General features: G+C 39.3%; 3 protein-coding genes across 3 annotated transcripts; 2 read left to right on the top strand and 1 right to left on the bottom strand.

Annotated features, from left to right (window-relative positions):
- The first annotated feature begins 1,699 nt into the window (after positions 1–1,699).
- LOC129194053 (transmembrane protein 229B-like) lies at positions 1,700–5,768 on the top strand. Its single transcript, XM_054798949.1, has 2 exons — positions 1,700–1,934; positions 4,905–5,768. The coding sequence occupies exons 1-2, from the start codon at positions 1,883–1,885 to the stop codon at positions 5,372–5,374; spliced, it is 522 nt and encodes a 173-aa protein (XP_054654924.1). The 5' UTR covers positions 1,700–1,882; the 3' UTR covers positions 5,375–5,768.
- A 1,750-nt stretch (positions 5,769–7,518) lies between these two features.
- Positions 7,519–16,424, bottom strand: haao (3-hydroxyanthranilate 3,4-dioxygenase). Its single transcript, XM_054799730.1, has 10 exons — positions 16,273–16,424; positions 16,082–16,160; positions 14,653–14,736; positions 12,985–13,091; positions 12,199–12,288; positions 12,073–12,116; positions 10,931–11,076; positions 9,421–9,489; positions 8,013–8,095; positions 7,519–7,870 (listed from the first exon to the last, which is right to left on the bottom strand). The coding sequence occupies exons 1-10, from the start codon at positions 16,359–16,361 to the stop codon at positions 7,798–7,800; spliced, it is 864 nt and encodes a 287-aa protein (XP_054655705.1). The 5' UTR covers positions 16,362–16,424; the 3' UTR covers positions 7,519–7,797.
- Positions 16,425–18,927: 2,503 nt separating this feature from the next.
- Positions 18,928–21,577, top strand: mcfd2 (multiple coagulation factor deficiency 2, ER cargo receptor complex subunit). Its single transcript, XM_054798865.1, has 4 exons — positions 18,928–19,038; positions 19,395–19,577; positions 19,669–19,828; positions 20,620–21,577. The coding sequence occupies exons 2-4, from the start codon at positions 19,399–19,401 to the stop codon at positions 20,749–20,751; spliced, it is 471 nt and encodes a 156-aa protein (XP_054654840.1). The 5' UTR covers positions 18,928–19,038; positions 19,395–19,398; the 3' UTR covers positions 20,752–21,577.
- Positions 21,578–22,252: the final 675 nt, after the last annotated feature.

Here is a 22,252-nt window from a genome sequence, read left to right as displayed (position 1 = left end):
TGGACAGTGCAAGTTACGTTTTCTAGATTCCCGGGTTTTTTTGTAAGGGAATCAGTTATAAATTATTAATAATGCTGACGTACTTAAGAATAAATTATCAATGGGTACAAAAAATGCAATACAAATCGGGATGAACAGAGGGTGGTATAGCTTGCCATGATTTTAATTATTTACTTTAAACAGTGCAATCCAAACCTGCACTTTGCAGCCAAAGGTGAGGGACATTATGCAAACTCCTCAGCAAATGAATGTGGTATGGTATCTTCAATTAAACACCTATTTAAACTTATTAATATTTACATGCCAGTTCTTTGTCCAAGTGAGGTGGCTTTTATTCTCACCAGCAGGGTGCTAAATTCCCTAACCAAACTTTTGTGATAACGCATATCAAGTGTCCACCCTTTGACAGCTTGATGACTTTACGGTCGTTGACTCTGATGTGGCGTATTCTCCTTCCACATTCGTGTTTACTGATTCTATGGACTCTGATCTGGAGGTCTAACTTTCATCAAACTGGTTTCAGGTGGTCACACTAAATAAACACCCAATATTGTCACAGTATCACCTCTCATGGAAACATGGATTCAATTTACTATGCAGTAGAGCTTTTCACGCAGGGCGACCACCAGGCAATGGAGAGTAATTGAGGCACTCATAAAAATGTCTTTGACAAACTGATCGCTCCAAACTCCCTTGCTGGCTTGATGTTGACTTTTACCAATTGTACTAAGAGTGACTCTTGTAATTATGACATTGTATTCTTCTCTAGAACCCCCCTCCACCCTCTACTAAATGATTAGCAATTTAAAGTGAATGAGATGTTTTTGAGATTATTTTCAGAGTAAAAACTCTTCTTTTTTTGACCAAAAATCTGCAATTTTCTCGGTGGATCCCGAGGCATTCCCAGGATGAGACATAGTCTCTACAACGTGTCCTTCCCCGAGGCTTCCTACCACTCAGATGTGCCCTGAACACATCTCCAGGGAGGTGTCCGCAAAGCATCCTGACCAGATGCCCGACCCACCTCATCTGGCTCCTCTCAGTGTGGAAGAGCAGCAGCTCTCCTCCGAGTTTTTCCCGGATGGCAGCGCTCCTCACTCCATCTCTAAGGGAGAGCCCAGCCACCCCAGGGAGGAAACTTATTTTGGACGCATGCACCTGCGATCTTAACCTGTTGTCCTCTCAGTCATTACCCAAATCTCATGACCATGGCTTGGGCTTCTCGTCTTAGCTGCTGCCCCAGATAAGCGAAAGGAGATGGATGGATGGACAAGCAAATTTGGGCATGGATGCTAAATCGGGAATGTACGGGGATCCACTGTGTAGCCATTTTTACACTCTGTGTTTGTGTATTGAGTCTTTACTGTAAGCTCTGTAGTATGTAACGTAGTGAGTTGTTCTAGGCAGAGACTACCAATGCATGACCAAAGTTCAACTGCTTATTCAAAAGAATTAACAATGACCGTGGAGTTGGAATAAAAATCCAGTGCCAGTTATTATCTTATATCATCCTTATTGACATGTCCATCTCCCGGCTCCATTGTTAATAATGACTCAACGCTTCGTTAAATGGGGCTTCAATGTACAATGGAGATGATCTCATGTTTGCCTTTCAGCACACGTCAATAAGCGCACTGACTGAGGCTGTGAAAGCGAGCACTCATATGAGCACCTGACAGATCAATACCAGCATTTGTACCACACGCACACAATTCAACACGTCGTCCAGATTTGCTTCCGTTGTCCTCAACCTCAGCCTGTGACAGGCACTTCTCTGTCGAACATGGATCAGCTTAATGTTTAGCCCACGATCCACAAACACACACACACATACACACAGAGGGGGATTAACAAGGCACAGGGACACATATGCTACCTGAGGATGGAGGCGAGAATACTGCATGAGAGGAGAACACGAGGTAGTGGTGACTCAGGTGAGAGTTATGACTCTTAATGACACTTTTAGTCAGTGTTCTATGGCTGCTGCGTCCACACTTAGTAACTTGATGTGGCATTTATTGACACTGCACTCAACGAAATAATGGAGCAAGTTGCAATCGTATTGTATGACTTCAGATAATCATGTCATTTTACAGAAAGGTACAGTTAAGCAAAAATGATGGCATTCAGTACGAGAAAACACACTCAGCAGCTAACGATTTTGAAAGCCTTTGATTAGTTAAGCTGAGACTTTAGCCTGTTAATCCCAAGTAGAGAAGGAGAGTTGGCTGTCATGTCCTATGAGACTGCAGCAAATGGGATGTTTTTTCAAAGTTCCGAATGATGATGGATATCAAATTGGAAAAACATTGGCGTTTGCATGTTCTCCCGGGGCATGCATGGGTTTTCTCTGGGTTCTCCAGCTTCCTCACACATTCCAAAACATGCATATTAGACTAACTAGAGACTCTTAATTGTCCCTCCATGTGAATGGTTGTTTAAATGTACAAAATTTGCCCTGAGATTAGCTAACTACCGATGCAGGGTGTACCCTGCTTCTCACCCAAAATCAGCTGGGATAAGCTCCAGCTCAGTCATGACACTGATTAGGTCAGGTTGTATTGAAGATGGAAGAGGCAGCTCCTTGAAGTGAAGAGGCATCTTTTGATTTGATTTTCATTTCTCATCTTTTTGTCTGTTAAAGCCGCACACGATTGGTCAAAATGTGCGGTTCCCTATCACACTAAGCAGAAGGGGGAGGGAGGGGTTGCACACACTGCACGCTTGTAAATGAGCAGCAGGAAACAAAAAGCCGAGGCATTTTGTCTTCCTGAATGCCAATCTTTGCTAGAGACTAGCATAACTTGAGGCGATGCTGTGACTAAGACTAGCAAACTCGATTATGGAACTTTAAAATCTCTGCAGTGAAATAATGATAGAAATAACGCCTCTTCTGTATTAGAAAAATCATCCTGTAGAAAAAATAATAGCTCTCGTTTCTTGACAAAAAACTAAAAACCAGGGGTGCTCCGACTAGGTGTCAGCCGATTCCTGTGAAATTACCTTCGCGGATCAGCTCCGCCCCCATTGCAGCGTCCAGCGTATAGCCACCGTCTCCCGCCGTGTAGGACTTCCGGTTGTTGTGAGAGTGATATAAGTTTTGCACCCTGCAAAACATGCCGCGGAAACTGTCTCGCCTGGGTGGCGCCTTAAAAAGCTTTAGTTTGGTGCAGCATTTGGGGGGCGGGCACTTGGCAGGGGTCATCGGTCAGCTAATTAGCCAAAATGCTGGACACACACTCATGTGTGCGTGGCGGATAGCCCAAAAAGACTGGTGTTGTGCCCCACCGGATTTGCCGACTGCCTGGGGGTCTCCTTAAAGAAGGCGCCTGATTCTCTAAATTTCACCAGTGATTTTGAAAATGTCAAATATATTTTTGTCTAAATTTTATGGTTCCCCTTCCATGGTGCCCTTGGGCACCAGGGAGCCCGCCACGACTACATGAGGCGCCTGCAAGCCTGCTTTTCATTCAGGTTTTCAGTTACCCCTGATTATAGCCAATAGTACATTTAAAAATATACACTTAATCTGTGTGGTCAGTATCGGTATTGGCCAATTTCACTCATGCATGGTCGGTATTGGTATCGGCAGCATAAAAACCTATCAAATAAAATTAGCTGTACCCTTTAATTAATGAAAAACAGTGACAAATAGGACATTTTTGTCACTTTCCAAAAAACAAAAGGCCGGGATGTGAAAACCGGACATATGTCCTTGATACACAGAAGTTTGGTCACCCTAGTGTCTAGTCTGTTCATTTGGAGCTGTTAATAATACTATGTTGTTATGTTAATAATATGTATGTCATGTATATGTAATCGTGTCCTGTCATTTTTTTACTGTTAATAAAATACAGAAAAAAATTAGCATAATTAGGACATAGTTGCAAATGGCGATTAATCATGATTAATTCATTTGAAAACGGTGATTAATCAGATTTAAATTTATATAATTTGCGAGCCCTAATATAATTACATTTTGACATGTTTTTTGGCAAGCTGTCAGAGTATTTTTCGGTTTATGAGGAAAATGTGTCTTGGTTCATATACATTTCCCGGTTAGCACATCATATGACCCCTGTCTTTTTGTGGTATTAATACACGTCAGTCCAACTTTATTCATAACATATTTTTATAGGAAAACATCCTTGTTAGCACCATGTTAGCATGGAAACCGGAACCGGAAGTCATTGTCCTCCAGCTCCATAGCCCGTCTATGATGTCACCAGCGGTTGACTCTGTAGCTCTTTGCTAACTAGCACAGTTACGCCACAAGTCTCTGATTTTCTTATTGATCGCAGCTGCAAAACAATCCACAATGGAGCCAAAGAAAGTTGCAAGTGCCAGCATTTTGGTAAAGAAGGTGAGAAATAAGTAGCAAAATACGAAGGTGGTGTCTTGTGTTGACCTTGCTGCCTCATAGTCGTGTTTGTCAAAATCAAGTCTTCACTAAAGGTAAAAGTAACCTTAAATGTTCATTTATTCCATCACTTATATGCATTTTAAATAGTTTTCTGCATGTAAAACTATAAAAAACATGATGTGTGTGTGTTTTGTGGCGTAACTGTGTTAGTTAGCAAGGAACTACATCGTCAACCACTGATGACATCATAGACGGATGACGGAGGTGACTTCCATTTCCTGTTCCCATGTATTATCAAGCTGCTAACAAGAGAGTTTTGTGATAAAAATACATTAAGCCCACAGTTGCACTCGTGCAGTGTATTGATAACGCAGCAAGACACGCGCCTTATTAACCGGTGAATGTACGCAAACCGAGGCAAAATTTTGGTGTAATTTACGACGTTAACCAAAAAAACGCTAACAGAGGTTCCACTGTATTCTATGTTGTTCGTTACGCACTGCTCCACTTACGCATACTAACTCGGTTTTCTTGTTGTCAGGACACATTGGAGAGGAAGTCCAAACAAGCGTCTCCACTCGTCCACTGTCTATGCTGGCTCGTCTCTACGTGTATGCCCTGCATGGCTGTCTCTGTGAGGTGTGTTTCACCGCCGTGCTGGACTGGTGCAGCATCCAGGACAGGAGGATGATGGGCTACAGCAGTCTCTGGGCGCTGCCTATGTATGCCAGTGCAATCTACGTCATGGAGAGGCTGAGAAGCTGGCTGCTGACTCATCATCAACCACTGCCTCTGCGCCTCGTAACCTACACCCTGTTCATTTACCTGTGGGAATTCACCTGGGGAACTGCACTCAGGTTGCTGAAGGCGTGTCCGTGGGATTACTCAGGTTATAAATACAACCTGGGAGGACTGGTGACTCTGGAATATGCTATTCCTTGGGCTGTTGCAGCCTTTATTGCAGAGCAACATGTGATCACAAACACCCTGAGGATAAGACTGTACAAGTAAACAGGTATTCTTTAAAAAAAAAAAAAAAAAAGCCTCCAACAGCAGCTACAGTATAAAACAAAGAATGGGTATTAATTTAGGAACAAATGTTTTTTGGTGTAACTCAGAAGTGTGTTTTTATAAATTCTGATATTTTTTGTACTGCTGTCAAATTTTGTAAGCCATTGTGATATTTTCTGATAATTTTTTTGTTTGTTGTATTGCAATTGCAAAACTGTCGATTTTTGAACTCTCAATTAAATGATGGTGATCTTGATAAGACGTGTCTCCAGAACAGCGGTGCCCATAGTGCGGCCCGTGGGCCATTTGTGGCCTGCAGCCCATTGTAAAAGTATAATTTAACAATAAAACGTAAAAAAAAAAACAACAGTAAAAATAGAAACATCAGCAGTAATTTTACAAGAATAAAGTCAAAATATTAAGAGAAAAACAATGTAACCTAACAAGAAAAATGCAAAATTTAATGAGAATAACGTAATATTATGAGCAAAAATAACATAACTGACCTTAACAGACATAAACATAGCCCAAAGTTGAAATATTAAAGAAAAAAGATGTTTTTTATAAGTCGTTGACATGATGAAAAACAAACAAAACAACAAATAAAGGTTGTCATTTTTGAAAATTTATAGGTTCTGTAAAAAGTTACAATATTATGAGAATAAAGTCATTATTAGGAGAAGAAAATGTATTGCAAGAAAGTTGAAATAAACAACAGCAGAAATGGAAAAAACAGCTGAAATGTTTACAAGAATACAGCAAAAATATTAACAGAAAAAAGTATTCTAACGAGAAAAAAAAATCACATATTTACGAGAATAAACCAGTAGCATAGAGTTGAAATATTAAAAGTAAAAATTATGTTTTTATTTTAAGTTGTAATGTTATGAGAAAGACACAAAACAACGAATAAAGTAGTAATTTTGGGAAAATTATGTTGCGGAAAAAGTTATAAAGTAAAAAAATCATGCGAATAAAGTCATAATTACGAGAAGAAAATGAAAAAAAAAACAGCTGTAATTTCACAAGAATAAAGTGAAATTATTAAGCGAAGACAGTCCTATTCTAATGAGAAAAAATTCTATTATTACATAACCGTGAATAAATTCAAGATATTATGGATATAAAGTCATAATATTCTGAAATATTATTTAAGAAGAAAGTTGAAATACTGTCGTAACAGAAGCCCGGTGGAGGGAATGCCCACAAAAGGTCCCATCCCAGGGCCCGGGCGAGGCCAAGGCTCGAAACAGCTGGAAAATTACTAGGGATGTCTGATATCATCGACGGTATTGGCGTAAAAATGAGATGTCGGTTCATATCGATATCGGCTTTTCAGCTGATAATGATATCGGCGAGATGATGAAATGCTACATCCATAGCGACAAGCTTGCTAGCTCAGTTAGCATGTCATGAACAACACATTCATTGGTGCCTGCCGGAACGCTGCTATGACATCAGACTCCCTGTGGGCTCCTCTGGCTCCATCTGGTGGACAGAGTCAGCATTGCAGCACCATCCATCAATCCATCCATTTTCTATGCCGCGTGTCCTCCGATGAAATGCTTTTCTCAGGCGAAATGCATCATGGGAAAACTTTAAAATAGTTGTTTTTTTCAATTTTGTACATGATAGTATATTTATTAGATACACCTTTTGAGTGTTAAGTTGCTGTGTGATGAGTTTAGTGTTTTTTGTAAGATGACACCATGAGTCAGACTGTTATACTGAGTAATGACCTCTGTAATTTCCAATGGGTTGACAAGCTGGTCGTGAGTTTATTCATAGCTCGTGATTATCAAATAAAGAGCTGCCTGGTACTCATGGACTTGTGCATGCCACAATATCCCATTTTATCACGTGGATATGTGCGTCTTAAAGTCCGGTTCGGTTTGAATACGGTATGTACAAATGTGTTTTTTCCTCTACATTTAGTGGGTGCGGCTTATACACCGGAATTTTGCATAATAAGAGGTGTTGTTCTTCCTCAGTGTTGCTGCGCAGTGAGTCCCATGTTTATGGTCCAAAATTACGTTTTTTGGTCATTTATAGGAGCGTGTTTGTAACCACTGTACATCGTAAACCGAAGACCACGTGTAATACAATGAAGCTGTGCTATGACACAGAAAAGCAAACGTTGAAAGGAAATGGTTAAAGTGACTCATAAACGAGTTTTGAGTCTTGAATTTATTGTGAAATAAATGCATTCATTGCACATTTTAAAACTGAATTGAATGGAAATTGCAAAATTAGACTATAGACAGAGATAACACAAAGGTTTTATACTGACATTTTTTTTGTGGAAGTTGTATTTTAACGGCATCGTCAAGTCAGTTGTAATATATCCTCAGCAATTCTTTATGCTGATACCGTATGAATTAAACAACATAGCTGCATGTTTAGCGTGTCGTTGTCAGGTATGATCAGGGTCTTTTACGCTCGGGGTTTTGTACCACAACCAGTGCCACAGTCTCCTCATCTCTCTGCCACTGGTACCTAAAGGAGAAGATATAAAATATATTGTATTAACAAATCATAACCCCAAATATGCTGTACAGTACATGGAATTTGGTGAAAAGATAGAAAATCGCAGTGTGTTTGTGTCTCATTGAAAATGTTAATAATAATGTTGACTGACTGGTTGTGCTCAGGAATCAGTAAACTATTTCCTGCAGAGAGATTAAACTCCTGCTCGTTCATGGTTACCCTTGAGGATCCCTCCTGATGGTGAAAAACAGAAAAAGAGATGTAGTTTAGCCCAACATCATTTACACTGTATACCCTGGACACATTTTGAGTTCAAGTAACTTTTAATTTAGCTAATTACTGTTTTTAAAAAATAAGAAAATGACACTAGAAAGTTTTGTTTCAATTTAATTGAATTATTCATACACTTTGTCAATATAGATATTGCTTGTGTCAGGAGTCGCCAAAGTGTGGCCTGCGGGCCATTTGCGGCCTGCGCTTGTTTTTTTATTGGCCCGCGGCTCATTCTAAAAATGTAATTTAACAAGAAAAATAAAAAAAAAACAGTCATTTTACAAGAATAAAGTCAAAACATTAAGAAAAACTTGTAATCTAACAAGAAAGAGTAATAATTTTAAGGGGGAAAAAGTCGTAATATTTTGAGAAACAAACAAAACAACAAATAAAGTTGGAAAATTAGGTTGCGGAAAAAGTTACAATGTTATGAGAATAAAGTTAAATTATTATGGGAATAAAGTCAATAATTACGAGAAGAAAATTTAGAAAATTTTAAAAAAGAAAGATGAAGTAGCTGGAAAATTAATTTTAAAAAACAACAGCAGAAATGGATAATGTCATTTCAGTAGCACAAAGTTGAAATACTAAAGAAACAATGTTATTTTTTAAAGTCGTAATATTATGAAAATGAAACCCCAAAAATTTAATTGAAAATAAAATTACATTGGGTAAAAAGTTATAATATTATGCGAATAAAGTCAAAATATAAAGTCTTTACATTACGCAAAGAAAATTTACAAAGATTATTTAAGTTAAAAGTAAAAATATTTGGAAAATTAAAAAAAAAACATAAAAAATGGGGAAAATGAGCAAAGGCCGAAGTTCCTACTAACAATAGACTTCTCACCTACATAACAAAGCTAAATGCAGTTTTTTCTTGAAATATATATAACATCTCAGCATATCTACATGTGTTGCTTTACAAAATATCAAAGTGGCCCATCCTTTCATTTTTCAGCACGTGGCTCTCGGTGGAATAAGTTTGGACACCCCTGGCTAATGTGCTAAATGTACAGCTGAGGAAAAGTTAAAGATTGTGCTAGACGTTACCAGGAACCTTTAAAATTGCGCAGATATTTATATTTTTAATAAAAGTTTTTTTTTAAATTTCTCTTCATCTATCTTCTTGAGTCTTTTGCAACTTTTTTGTGTCATTTCCAGATGAAAGATACCAATTTACTAAATACAAATTCACTTAAACTCAAAATGTAGCCCGAGAATGATCTGATCTTTGATGATAAGTTAAACGTCATAAAAGATGACGCTATAAAATGAGAACATACCAGTTGCCAAATCCACACATCACTTTGCAGTAAGGATGCATCAGTTAAACCAGCTCCAAACAAGGTTACCTGTCAGGGTCATGAGCAGCAGTATTATTTCTTATGCATCGTTACAACTGCCGGCTTTGGAAACAGGGGGCGGTGGCATTTCTTGGCTCGAAGCTCAGCAGCCACTGTGGCCTGCACTTTGACCCATACAGTGACATCATGTCATTTGCTTGTTTGTGCATTCAATATGACAAATTTCTACAGCTGTAGTTTGCAGAGGTGTACAACTGCGCTGCTGTTTGTAAATACAGTAATCCCTTGCAATATCGCGGTTCAGTTATCGCTCTCTCACTATATTGTGTTTTTTTTAAAGAAATTAATTAATTCCTGTAACAAATGACCGCAGTTTTGTGGTAGACTATGGTCTATTATTAGTCAAAACATATTGAAAGCATTCTAGTCACGAGGCGGCAGTAATAACACAAAACACTGAGACATTGTCCTCCAATTCCATGTGGAAGTGGTAAGTTTTATCAGTGGTGAGTGACCCTTTAAGGCTCACACATGTAAGTATAAAATGTATACCACTAATGAATGGAATTATAAGATGATTGATCAACAGATGGAATCAGAGTCACGGTGTAGCCTTTAGTCTGGACTTCAGGCCAGCGCCAGAGGCTGGCAGGCAAGAGAAGACGTTTCTCCAAACCATGTCAAGTTTTGAGGTCGGATTGACTGTTGAAATTAATGCTTCCATAGCCAAACAAACTTTGACGTCCCACAGACTCAAGGCTTGATGAAAAAACATGTAACATGTAAAAACTGTAGGTTTTCTCACAGTGGTACACAGTGGCGGAGCTAGGAGGCTACCAGGGGAGTTGGAGCTGTCTTGCATGAACTACAAGAGGTAGGTAAGTTTTCCATGATTACTTTGGTCGGTTCCAGTCAAGTTTTTTGTTCTTAAGTTCTTTGACTTAAATTCTGAAGTGGGATTCAGCACATAAATATGTTAATAATGGAAGCTGTGTGAAGCAGCATGAGTGGACATGTAAACCAAGGAGTCTAGAGTTCAAACAGCCAATCAGCATCCACTTCCGTATTATGCCCTGCACGGGTTTGGCCGCCAGGATGGGGTGCAGAATCCAGAGCTATGCATTTGAAAGCATGTCCTCGGCACACTGCTCAGCTATTAATTGCTCTAATAGACCGTGACCACCCCAGTCACTCTCCAGCCACCCCACTGGCCATCTAGACAACTCAGGTATCAACTTATTTCCACCCCTATGTGAGTAATGGTCTCACCTTGAAAAATGTCTGGCTCTGCCACTGGTGGTACATAGATACTGTACATATTACCAACTTACAATATCGTGAATGAGACGTGTTGGCCTACTTTCAGGGAAAAAAAAAAAACTTTTTTGACCAAAAATACACAAATTTAAGAGGCCGTGAATGCTAAATCGCGAATCTGCGGGGATCCACTACATATCAGTTCAAATGCACAGTTTGTATATGATCGTACCTCTGTCTCAAACTGAGCCCCAAACATGTTTATTGGGCTACAACTGGTCAGGAATGGCTTGTGTTTATCCAGCCAGGACTTAAAGCAGAAGGGCGACATCACATTCATGTTGTTCATCTGGAATGGAGGCTCTCTGAAGTCTTCATCTGTACCAACAAAAGGTAACACTTTATAATAAGGTACACAAAATTACAGTCGTTAATGAGGAATAAACCTGCCTTAGCCTAACCCGAACCACTACTCATTAGTTACTTATTAGTTCTTCATTAGTTCCTCAGTAACTACTCTAGATGTACTGTATGTGCCTTAGTTCCTCAGTAGCTAGTGTACTCATTAGTTCCTCATTAGTTCTTCATTAGTTCCTCAGTAACTAGTCTAAATTTATGTGTCTTCGTCATTAGTTCATCATTAGTTCTTCGTTAGTTCCTCAGTAACTACTCTAGATGTACTGTATGTGCCTTAGTTCCTCAGTAACTACTGTACTCATTAGTTCCTCATTAGTTCTTCATTAGTTCCTCAGTAACTAGTCTAAATTTATGTCTGCATCATTAGTTCTTTATTAGTTCCTCAGTAACTACTCTAGATGTACTGTATGTGCTTTAGTTCCTCAGTAACTACTGTACTCATTAGTTCCTCATTAGTTCTTCATTAGTTCCTCAGTAACTAGTCTAAATTTATGTGTCTTCGTCATTAGTTCATCATTAGTTCTTCATTAGTTCCTCAGTAACTACTCTAGATGTACTGTATGTGCCTTAGTTCCTCAGTAACTACTGTACTCATTAGTTCCTCATTACTTCTTCATTAGTTCCTCAGTAACTAGTCTAAATTTATGTGTCTTAGTCATTAGTTCATCATTAGTTCTTCATTAGTTCCTCAGTAACTACTCTAGATGTACTGTATGTGCCTTAGTTCCTCAGTAGCTAGTGTACTCATTAGTTCCTCATTAGTTCTTCATTAGTTCCTCAGTAACTAGTCTAAATTTATGTGTCTTAGTCATTAGTTCATCATTAGTTCTCCATTAGTTCCTCAGTAATTACTGTATTTTTGTGTACCTTATTGTAAAGTGTGGCCAACAAAAATAATAATGAAACTCTAGAAAAACGAAACAAGATTCATGCGTAGACCCAAACATGATGGCTCACTGGGATCAGGTTTTCCTGTCTTGTACTGCTTTGATGCCATGAACCTGCAAATAATAGGATAGACAACTGAAACAAATACGGATTTAACAATGAAGCTGTGTGTGATCAAACAATGAAGTTTTTTACTCTTGGATGATTGGCACCAGTTGGGTTCCTAGATCTTCACAGTAGAACCATTTCTCAAAAAGGATGTCAGTCGTGTTGCTGACGTAGTACCTGAAGGCATCAACACATGCTTATGTCCATATAATACCTTTCAACAAGATAAAAACACATGGTGATGAAATGCAATCACACTTTACATCTTTTAGTTCACTGGCTCACACTGCTCGACTTAAAAGCGTCAGTGGATTTATGTGGTCGCCGGTTCGAGCCCGTCGTGTGCAGGGCTGGACTGCAGGGATGACCACTGCTACACGTGTAGGTCTACTTTGAAATAAATGTCTACCTTTCAGAAAATGTTTGTGCTTATTCTGAAAATGTCTTTCCACGTTTTTTGTTGTTTGCTAAATTCTCGCCACATATCAAGCATACGGGTAAGCCAGCATCGTTGGCAGAGAAGAAAAAGAAATCTGTCCATGCAGAATTGAACACTCTATTTTCTTCAGGAATGTTTCTCTTTTGGGGGGGTATATTAATAGTTAGCTTACCATTGACATCTATGTCATGTAGTGTATCAACGAATGCGGGCAGGCAAATACCGGCTCCCCCGCCCTCATCCAGTCCCCAGTCAGAACTCAGCCAGAAAGCATTCGGCAGCCAGATAATTTTAAGTCTTTTCAAAAACGCGCATTTGCCCCACTCGGTTGTTAAAAAATATTTGAGCATTGCAAAGTAGGCCACAACAAGGAGGCTGAAGATCCGCATGCGGATCCAGAGAGCGGGTTGCCGGCCAGGTCAAGGAGGCCCAACCTGAGGCAGTCAGTCTCAGTGAGCAGACGCCTCCGCTCCACCACAAGTCCCACAGTGTTGGCTTGTCTCTGGGGGGAGTGCGGGATCCGAGCAGGCAACAGGAACATCTGAAAAAGGACAAATGTAAAGAGAATATGTATATAAATGCTGCTACACACCATTCCGGAACCCAATCTCACTCAAGATCACAATTCATCTGTTTCAAAGACCACAATTCCATGGCAGGGGGTTGAATGTCACGATCAGCCTGTGGAGAATCATTAACTGACTTTGTTATGCTTCAGCTTTACTGCTGGTTAGTTTTGAGTTTAAAGCCTTTTAGTTGAGTCAAGTGCTGCGACCCTTGTCAGTTACAGCTGATTTTAGTGAAAAATCTAAAATGAAAATATTGTAGACAATCCGTGTAGCACTGCAAAATGCCCTTTTCTATATAATAACATCTGTTCAGGTCATGTGGAAATGGTGCTTTTCGTATTGAAAGGACACCTTCGAATGAATTAGGGGCATATCCATACAGTGGCCCCGCTAATTTGAGGATTTTTGGTTCAAAAAATGATTTTTTTTTGCCCGTATTTTTATTCTTAAAAAATAGGCAGTTTTTTTCTGCAGAAGATCTCATTTTCAGTCTGCAATAATTTGTAAATATGTGATAATACGGTTGAACTTCAATCAGTGTGTTTTTTGTTTCGTTAACTTCGAAAATGCACACCGAAGTTTTGCCTCGGTTTGCGTACAGTTTCCGGTTAGCATACAATATGACACCCGTCGTGTTATTAATACACTGCATGAGTCCAACTATGTTATTACTGTATTTCTCTCACAAAACACCCCTGTTTGCATTCTTAGCTTGTTAATACATGAAAAGAGGAACCGGAAGTCAGCTTCGTCGCCCGTCTATGATGTCATCAGCGGTTGACACTGTAGTTCTTCGCTAACTAATACCGTTACACCACAAGTCTAAAAACTGCTACCACAAAACAGGGTTTTATAGTTTTACATGCATAAAACAATTCTAAATGCAAATAAATGATGAATTAAAGGGATGAATGAACATTTACGGTTACTTTAATCTTCACTGAAGACGTGATTGTTGACAAAGACTCGATGTGGCATCAAGATCAACACGGACACCCCCTTCGTATTTTGCTGTGAGTTATCTCTTGAATTCTATAGTGTTTCTCATCGTCCATATCAAAATGCTGGCACTGGCAACTTTCTTTGGCTCCATTTTGGGATATTTTGCAGCCGTGGTCAAAAGAAAAGCACAGACTTGAGGTGAGAAACACTACTGAATTCAAGAAATAACTAATGGCAAGACACAAAGGTGGTGTCCGTGTTGATCTCACTGCCACATCGTGTCTTTGGCAACAATCACGCCTTCAGTGAAGGTAAAAGTAACCTTAAATGTTCATTTATCCCTTTGATTCATCATTTATATGCATTTATATGCATTTCAACTTGTTTTATGCTCGTGATCAAAACAATCAAATCGATTCATGGATCATCTTATATTGTCATTGATTAGTGGTGAGTACCTATACATTTTATACTTTGATATGTGTTTAATAAGTATGTGGAATCTTTGAGAGAAAAGGGGAGAGCTCGCTTTGCATTTATAAGCAACCATGACATAATTTCTTAGTGTAGAAATGTGTAATTCAAGCTCACCTCTCCCTCCTTGATGTGCACATCCTTGTTCTTGCCATTTTCAATCACCTTCAGACACATGTCTCCCTTCACCTGGTAGAATAGCTGTTTGAAACAAACAACATTGCTCTCAGTACGCTATATTGCCATACTGTATAACTTGCAGATTAAGGTTCTGCCTCTCAAGTGATGTTACTGAAGAAGCACTATTAGGTAAACACTTACTGCATGTTACATATTCGATGAAACTGTCAGCTGCCCTCTACGCTTCTAAGATTGTAACATTTACAACACTGGATCCAAATGCAAACTTGCATGGGTCATGCCTATGTGACGTGCATGTGTGTTGTTTACATGAGAAAGTTTATACTACATATCTGGTGGAATTCATTGTAAATACAGTCAAACTTGTCTATAGCTGCCACTAGAGGGAGTCTGCAAAAGTGGCTGCTATAGACAGGTGGCCTCTATAGACAGGTTGGCGTCCAGTTTGAATGTTGACCAGGAGAGGAAAAAAAATAATAATAATAATTATAAAAAAATAATAATAATAATAATGTTGACCAGTAGAGGGCACTGCGAACTGCTGATAAAAGTTGTACAGCACTACTAGGCTTGTTATCATCATGGTTTATGGTTTTAATCCTGAACATGCATGAGTCAAACAGTAGCACATCACATAGTACAATTCACAATTTTGCATGTCCAAAAAGGAGTAGGAAGAAGCAAAGCTTATTTAATCCTACCCCTTATCAGTTTCACATCAGTTGCAATACATTTATTCACCTCTTGTTCTTCCAAGTGTACTTTGTAGGTCTACATGACAATGTAGTGCAATCATAGCCAAGGTTTTTACTCACTAAAAGGAAGCTAGAGGCTTAATAATAACTGATAGCTGATAAAATACTTCAGTTAAGTACAACCGAACTCAGTTTTGCTCCCGCGGCCGCATGCATGCTAGCATATGTTTTTTTTTTTTTATTGTAGCGTCACTGGGAGCACGTCCTGTTCCCAGCCTACTTTGCGGTAATGTTTTGGTGCAAATGCTCTTAAAGTTACATGTTTGACCAGGAAATAGCAAGCTCAAAAGAATACGGCTTTTTTATGTGGAACAACTGACAGTTTGTGTGGATCTTGTGAATGATTGTGACTGAGCTAGGACTCAGTAATTAAAGTCTACACACGACGCCTTCATTGATTGAAAAACAAAACTTTTTCGTGCATGAAGCTTCTACTTGAGTTGGTAATTTGGCTGCTATATGCAGTCAGATATTGACCAAGGGAGACAAAATGGGTGGCCGCTGGCTGCGTTGGACAGGTGACTGCTATACACAGGGTCTATAACATGTAAATTTGCTGCGGGGGATTTTTCAGTGGCTGCTATAGGCAGGTGGCCGTTCTATAAAGGTGGTCGCTAAGACAGGTTTGACTGTATGTGCTTGTCTCTTACCTCCTCGCCTTCTTCTATATGGTAATCTTTTCGGGTGTTTGGTCCTCCAACAAACATAATGTTCAACTGGGAAAAGTGCCTGAATAAAAGGAAAACAGTTCCAGCATGTTTTTAAGCAGCAGGCGTGATCTGGTGAGATTTTTGTTCAACTGTTTCACACATCACACAACGTCACGTATCTGTCTACTCACATGAGCTTGTTGCACACTGGTGGCAGGAAAGCATTCTGATTCTCTGCTATCCACTCCTGCACATTCACAAGAAGATGACTATTGCTCATTATTTTAAGAAACCTTTTGGTTCTTGCTGTAGTATTGTCCTTGTAACTGTTTGCTTTTGCAAGGCTGGCTGACACTGAAAGTCCAAAATGCAAAAGTGGGTGTAGGCAAGTGGGAGGGGTTGTGTATTGGTGAATGGTTACCTTCGTTGTTATCATGACATTACCAAGAGCTCTGCAGACACGCTTCATTGTAACCGATCTTTCATGTAAACACAGGTAGAAGAGTCTTACATATCATCCAAATCGGGGGTGTCCAAACTTTTTCCACCAAGGGCCACGTACTGAAAAATGAAAGGACGCGAGGGCCATATTTTTTTAAAGCAACACATGTAGATATGCTAAAAAGTTACACACATTTCAAGATAAAACTGCATCTCAGCTTTGTGATATAGGTGAAAAAGTATCATATTTGTATGAAATTCAGTCTTTTCTCTTTATTTCCCATGCCCCGAATATTTCAACCTTCATCTTAAAAAATCTTTGTAAATATTCTTTTTGCAATATTACGACTATATTCTCTTAATAGTTAGATTTCATTCCCATAACATTTTAGCATTTTCCCCCAACCTAGTTTTCCAAAAATGCCAACTTTATTTTTTGTTAGTTTCACATGACATATTTTTGGGGGGGGGTCGCACGTTGGCCTAATGGTTAGCATGTTGGCCACACGGTCAGGAGATCTGGAAGATCTCGGTTCAAATCGCCGTTGGACATCTCTGTGTGGAGTTTGCATGTTCTCCCCATTCATGCGTGGGTTCTCTCCCACTAGTTTAATTGCCGACTCTAAGTTGTCCATAGGTATGACTTAATGTGAGTGTGAAGGGTTATTATTATTATTATTATTAACACAGGAGTGTCCAAACTGAACAAGGGCGTCATTTTCAGCCTGCAGATAATTTTTTTATTGGCCCTTGGCATATTAATTCATTATTAATGACACATGTTATTAGATATTACGCTAATTTCATTCATCACCCGTTAGATATTATTATTATTATTATTTTTACACTTTTACATTTAGTCTAATCGCGCATAATATTGTCAGTCTAAGTGCTTCTCATAGAAGGCCTTCTTGACACACATACTCACATAGCAAAACCAGAGTTGTGCAACCACTGATGGAAAAAATGCAGATTTTTGGTCAAAACAACTATTTTAATTTGTATTTTTTTTTCCTCCAAAAATAGACAGCTTTTAATGCAGAAAACATATCTCATTCACCATAAATCGGTCAAAATGTATAAATAATACAGGTCAAATGTGCAGCATACATGTACCGCTGCAGAAAAAGCCCATCATTTTGATGTGTTTATGTCTTTAATGCTTCACTGTTTATGTTTTTTTCTCATCAAGCATTGAGATTTTGCACTTTTTCTTTGGTGGTTCTTGAACGCAGCATAGTTGTGTGCTGTGACTTGAGATGCAAAGGTTTGTTTGGCTAGGAAGCATTCATTAGTGATGAGTACCTATATATTGTGTATTTTGATGTTGTTTAATAAGTGTGTGGATTGTGTCACAAGCAATGGCAATTAAAGAGAAAATGCGTTATGGAGCTGAATCTAATGTCATAGTTAAAACAGTCACTTTTAATGTTAATGTTTTGTATATGTTTATCCAAAATCGGAGGAGAATGTCAGCATCAAGCTAGCAAGAGGGTGTGAAGAGTGGGGAGCAAGCCGTGTGTCAACCAGAGACATTTTCATGGGCGTATCAATTACTCGCCATTCGCTGGTGGTGCCGGAAGGTCACCCCCGAGAAAAATGGGGATCTAATGTATTGAACTATACTGGATTGGTTTGCACATCTTTAATGTACAAAATGTATTAAAGTGGCCCCCTGCATTCCTCAATTTTTCTGTCTTGGTGGAAAAATGTTGGACAATTAATAGAAAATGATTTTGCTTGCAGTTTCTTAATTACAATGAAATATCAAAGCCTATATGGGACCAGCTCATTACATAGTGTATAAAGGTTGGATTTTATTACTCTTCTGTGTTGGTTTTATCTTTTTTTTTTTTTAATTTTGACTTAATTAAGAAAACAATCATTTTTTAGCAGTGAAAATTGCTGACAAAACTCATCCATCATGACTTTAGGCCACAGCAAACAGCAAATATAGGCTAATTAGTTATTAGCACATATTAATATGTTCTAATGATGACTTGGCTCTTTTGTTTTTGAATGTTGGCCCAAATAATGTACATGTACAAAGTCTGAACTCTGGTACAGTTCTGGACCTGGATGGAGTTTTTTCCAGACCCGCCTCCAACTTGGATTTCAAGTGAATTTACTGTACATGCTTCATTAGACTACTGTGGTTGTCGCATCATCAACAGCCTCACTGAAAATGCAACTGGGACTGCCTTAATTGTCAAAAGATTTATAATCCTACTCTTAAAAATACAGACGGTTGTAAATATGTTTACGATACTGTCCCAATAACGTCACAACAGACAATACACAGCGTCACAAAGCTGTTGGAACCGTATCTAAAATAAGATAGCGGTAACGCTCTTGCTGTACATGCATCATCTTCGACAACTTCGACCAATCACAGTGCGATGTCGTGTCCAAGTGGAACTACGGCAAGCGTCGAGGTCTGTCAAATTCCCCTTCGACTCGGCTCGGCTTGTTGTTAAAAGCCAACTGAGAAGCAAGCCCCCTCTTTGCGGAATCAGGTGACCATATTCATTTTCTATACACCATTGTAGTAATTGCGTGGTCAACAGCCATTGGATTGGACGTAATGCTAATGTTGAGCGTCGTGCCAGCTGGTGTATCAGTCGGCTTTGAGCTAACGTCACAATTCCGGTTTTCTGTCAACATGTCAAATCTGTGTGAGTAGGACAGCAAAATATCGCATATATAGTAACACCACATACAGTTATTATTTTAACGTTGCTCAGCACTGTTGTTTATTCTTTTATGTACACAGTTACGGGTATTTACTTGTTGTCCATCTGCTCATATAGGATGCACCCAAACTAAACTTTAATAAACTTTGCATATATGTACCCTTGTGCCTGCCTTGCAGCACAATGAGAAGCAGCAGGTGTGATGTGAACTTGTGGGGCCTCCTCTTTTTCCTGGCCTCCTGTCTTCTGTGTGTCCACTGCCATGGGGACCGTCATCACGAGGGACAGCCACTCGAGGTTGGAAGCGCTGCTCACTTTTCGGGTCAAGGTCGCTTTGACAAAACCGTGGTCCAAGATAAAGAGTGAGCGATGCTTCCATTACACTCATGTGGATGATCTATTGAGCCTGTATTTGTACACAGGAGCAGTGAACCCCCCTGTCTTGTCTTGCAGGCACATTATGGAGCATTTGGAGGGTGTGATTGACAAACCGCAGAAAGACATGACACCCCAGGAGCTTCAGCTGCACTATTTTAAGATGCACGATTACGACGGCAACAACCTGTTGGATGGGCTGGAGTTAGCGACAGCTATTACGCATGTCCACAAAGAGGTAGGGTGTTCACCTCCTCTTGTGCATTTGTTTTTATTTTAAGGCGTGACCACAAGACTTACGCATACTCAAATTTTAATGTTCCTCCCAAGCTTTGAATATATGAAAGCTAGTGCTGGTCTTATAAAGTACAAAAATATATTTTCTCACTACACTATACATTTTTTATTTGTACAAATTTAGGTACCGGTATTGTGATTTTCAATATTGACACACGTTTGAATGGTCGGTATTCCCATTAACCTCACTTTTGTGTTTTGCTTTGATAATATTTGTCTTAAATAATGTAAATAGACTGGTTAAGCTGGCATACTGTCATCATTGTAAAGCATCTGTTCACTGTGTGAACAATTTTAAGTAACATTTAAAATGTGAACTGGCATAAAAGAAAACAAATGCGTAAAAGCAGTTCAGCTAGTATGAAGTGTTGCCCACAGCACAGTAATGTAATTGTGAAACAGATGATGTCATCGGATCGTTTCAATAATTGGCCATGACGCATGTGCATGTCATTTTTATGGACGTGTGGGGGGGCAGCAGCACAGCAGCCCCATAAATATTGAAATCCAAGTCATATGAAGTATTCTGGTCACTAGCCATCATATATATATGTATATATGTATGTATGTGTGTGTATGTGTATATATATATATATATATGTATATGTATATGTATGTGTGTGTGTCTATACATTTTATATAAATTGAAATATTGTGTTTGTAACATTACCTCTATTACTGATTACGTAATATTCATGTGTCAATTTCCTTTCTTTTCCTTTTTGTTTTTAGGAGAGAGGAGAAAACAGCCAGCCGATGCGAGAGGAAGATCTAATAAATCTAATCGATGACGTTCTGAGGGATGATGACAAAAATAATGACGGTTACATAGACTACGCAGAGTTTGCCAAATCACTGGAATAACACGTTACCTCACACGACGCCCTTTTTGCCCACAAGGCAGCCGGAAGGAACCTGCAGACACCCTCTGAGCGGTCGCCATCATTGCCTCCTCCAGGAATCAGTCAAGCTTTCTTTCCCTTCTTGCAGCAGCAACCCAGCGAATTCATAACAAAACGTTTAGGTTGGTTTAAGTGATTGACATCTCTGCACTCGGCAGTCTTGCGGGTTCCTCCAGTAGTGCCTTTTTAAGGGCCACTTCACACAAATCCAATGTTTTCTCGCCATCTCTTCGTAGTATATTTCCATGCTAAAGATACAAAGGGCCACAAGAGGGGATTCCAAACTAAACCAAAGGTGATACTTGGGGAAACAAGCATTCGAGAGCTGTGTAATAAAATTGCATGTAACATGATAGAGAAACATCCAGTTTCTGCCTGAAGGTTGTATTTTGATGAAGATGCCTACACACATGAGCCAGTCACTGTCATCCTCGCTGTTTACTTACCATGAATGTATCATTGCAGAGTGAATGTAACGCTGAAACGCTGCCTCGTTCACTGGATGGGACCAACCAGAAGCACTCTAGTTTGTTTATAAGCTTAATCCATATGTACCCAGTGAGACGCCTCAACACAACTTCACATGTCAGCTGCCATATGAACGTATTTCACGTCTGCGTCATTTGCGACTTTTGATAATGTACAGTTTGTTATGGATGAATTCTATTGCTATATTTTGCCATCTGGTGTTGATTCCTCAGATTCTGTTGTTGATTGCAAATATTTAAGAAACTTTAGAAAGCATTTTTTCTGAAAATGTGATCGATTAAAATCTATTCAGCAGACTTGTTTATTTTAATTTAGTTTTATCAACACTACCATGGAGTAACCATGGAGGCTCAAGTAATCTCTTATTTATTGCTGTTAATTGGTTCTAGATGGATAAATGAATTTCCGCCAAGTAGGACTCATACTTTTTATGTTCTTATACATAAATACTATAAATATACATATTTATTATTTAATATACATATTTATATACATCATTTTTGTAGTTAGAGCATAGAAAACCTGTTTACTACCTAAATACGTTTTTAACCATAGACCTGAAATAACAACCCTATAGTAAACCCAGGCCGCACGGTGGTCTAGTGGTTAGCACGTTGGCCAACACAGTAACAGCTTGGAGATCGGGAAGACCTGGGTTCAATTCTCCCCTGGGCATTTCTGTGTGGAGTTTGCATGTTCTTCCTGTGTGGGTTTTCTCCGGGTTTTCTTCCTCCCACATTGGCGACTCTAAATTGTCCATAGGTGTGAATGGTTGTTTGTCTATATGTGCCCTGCCCGGCGACCAGTCCAGGGTGTACCAGGGTGTACTTCGCCTGTCGCCCGAAGTCAGCTGGGATAGGCTCCAGCATGCCCCCGCGACCCTCATGAGGAAGAAGCGGTATAGAAAATGGATGGATAGTAAACCTAATTAGGCATGTGCTCGTGTGTTACTGTAAATATATTCCGGTGATATG

Source organism: Dunckerocampus dactyliophorus, chromosome 14 (genome assembly GCF_027744805.1).
Source record: "Dunckerocampus dactyliophorus isolate RoL2022-P2 chromosome 14, RoL_Ddac_1.1, whole genome shotgun sequence".
Taxonomy (NCBI): Eukaryota; Metazoa; Chordata; class Actinopteri; order Syngnathiformes; family Syngnathidae; genus Dunckerocampus; species Dunckerocampus dactyliophorus.
Note: the sequence above shows the minus strand (reverse complement) of the source record. Positions and strands in the feature narration are given on the sequence as shown.

What these genes read in the sequence shown, in the direction of transcription:
- LOC129194053 (XM_054798949.1), top strand. Translation starts at nt 1,883, where the DNA reads ATGGAGGCGAGAATACTGCATGAGAGGAGAACACGAGGTAGTGGTGAC. An exon ending in ACGAGGTAGTGGTGACTCAG is followed by an intron (nt 1,935 to 4,904) that starts GTGAGAGTTATG and finishes TCTTGTTGTCAG; the next exon opens with GACACATTGGAGAGGAAGTC.
- haao (XM_054799730.1), bottom strand. Translation starts at nt 16,361, where the DNA reads ATGAGCAATAGTCATCTTCTTGTGAATGTGCAGGAGTGGATAGCAGAG. An exon ending in CTGGTGCCAATCATCCAAGA is followed by an intron (nt 12,117 to 12,198) that starts GTAAAAAACTTC and finishes TATTATTTGCAG; the next exon opens with GTTCATGGCATCAAAGCAGT. An exon ending in CTGATTCCTGAGCACAACCA is followed by an intron (nt 7,871 to 8,012) that starts GTCAGTCAACAT and finishes CTTCTCCTTTAG; the next exon opens with GTACCAGTGGCAGAGAGATG.
- mcfd2 (XM_054798865.1), top strand. Translation starts at nt 19,399, where the DNA reads ATGAGAAGCAGCAGGTGTGATGTGAACTTGTGGGGCCTCCTCTTTTTC. An exon ending in ACCGTGGTCCAAGATAAAGA is followed by an intron (nt 19,578 to 19,668) that starts GTGAGCGATGCT and finishes CTTGTCTTGCAG; the next exon opens with GCACATTATGGAGCATTTGG. An exon ending in TTACGCATGTCCACAAAGAG is followed by an intron (nt 19,829 to 20,619) that starts GTAGGGTGTTCA and finishes TTTTGTTTTTAG; the next exon opens with GAGAGAGGAGAAAACAGCCA.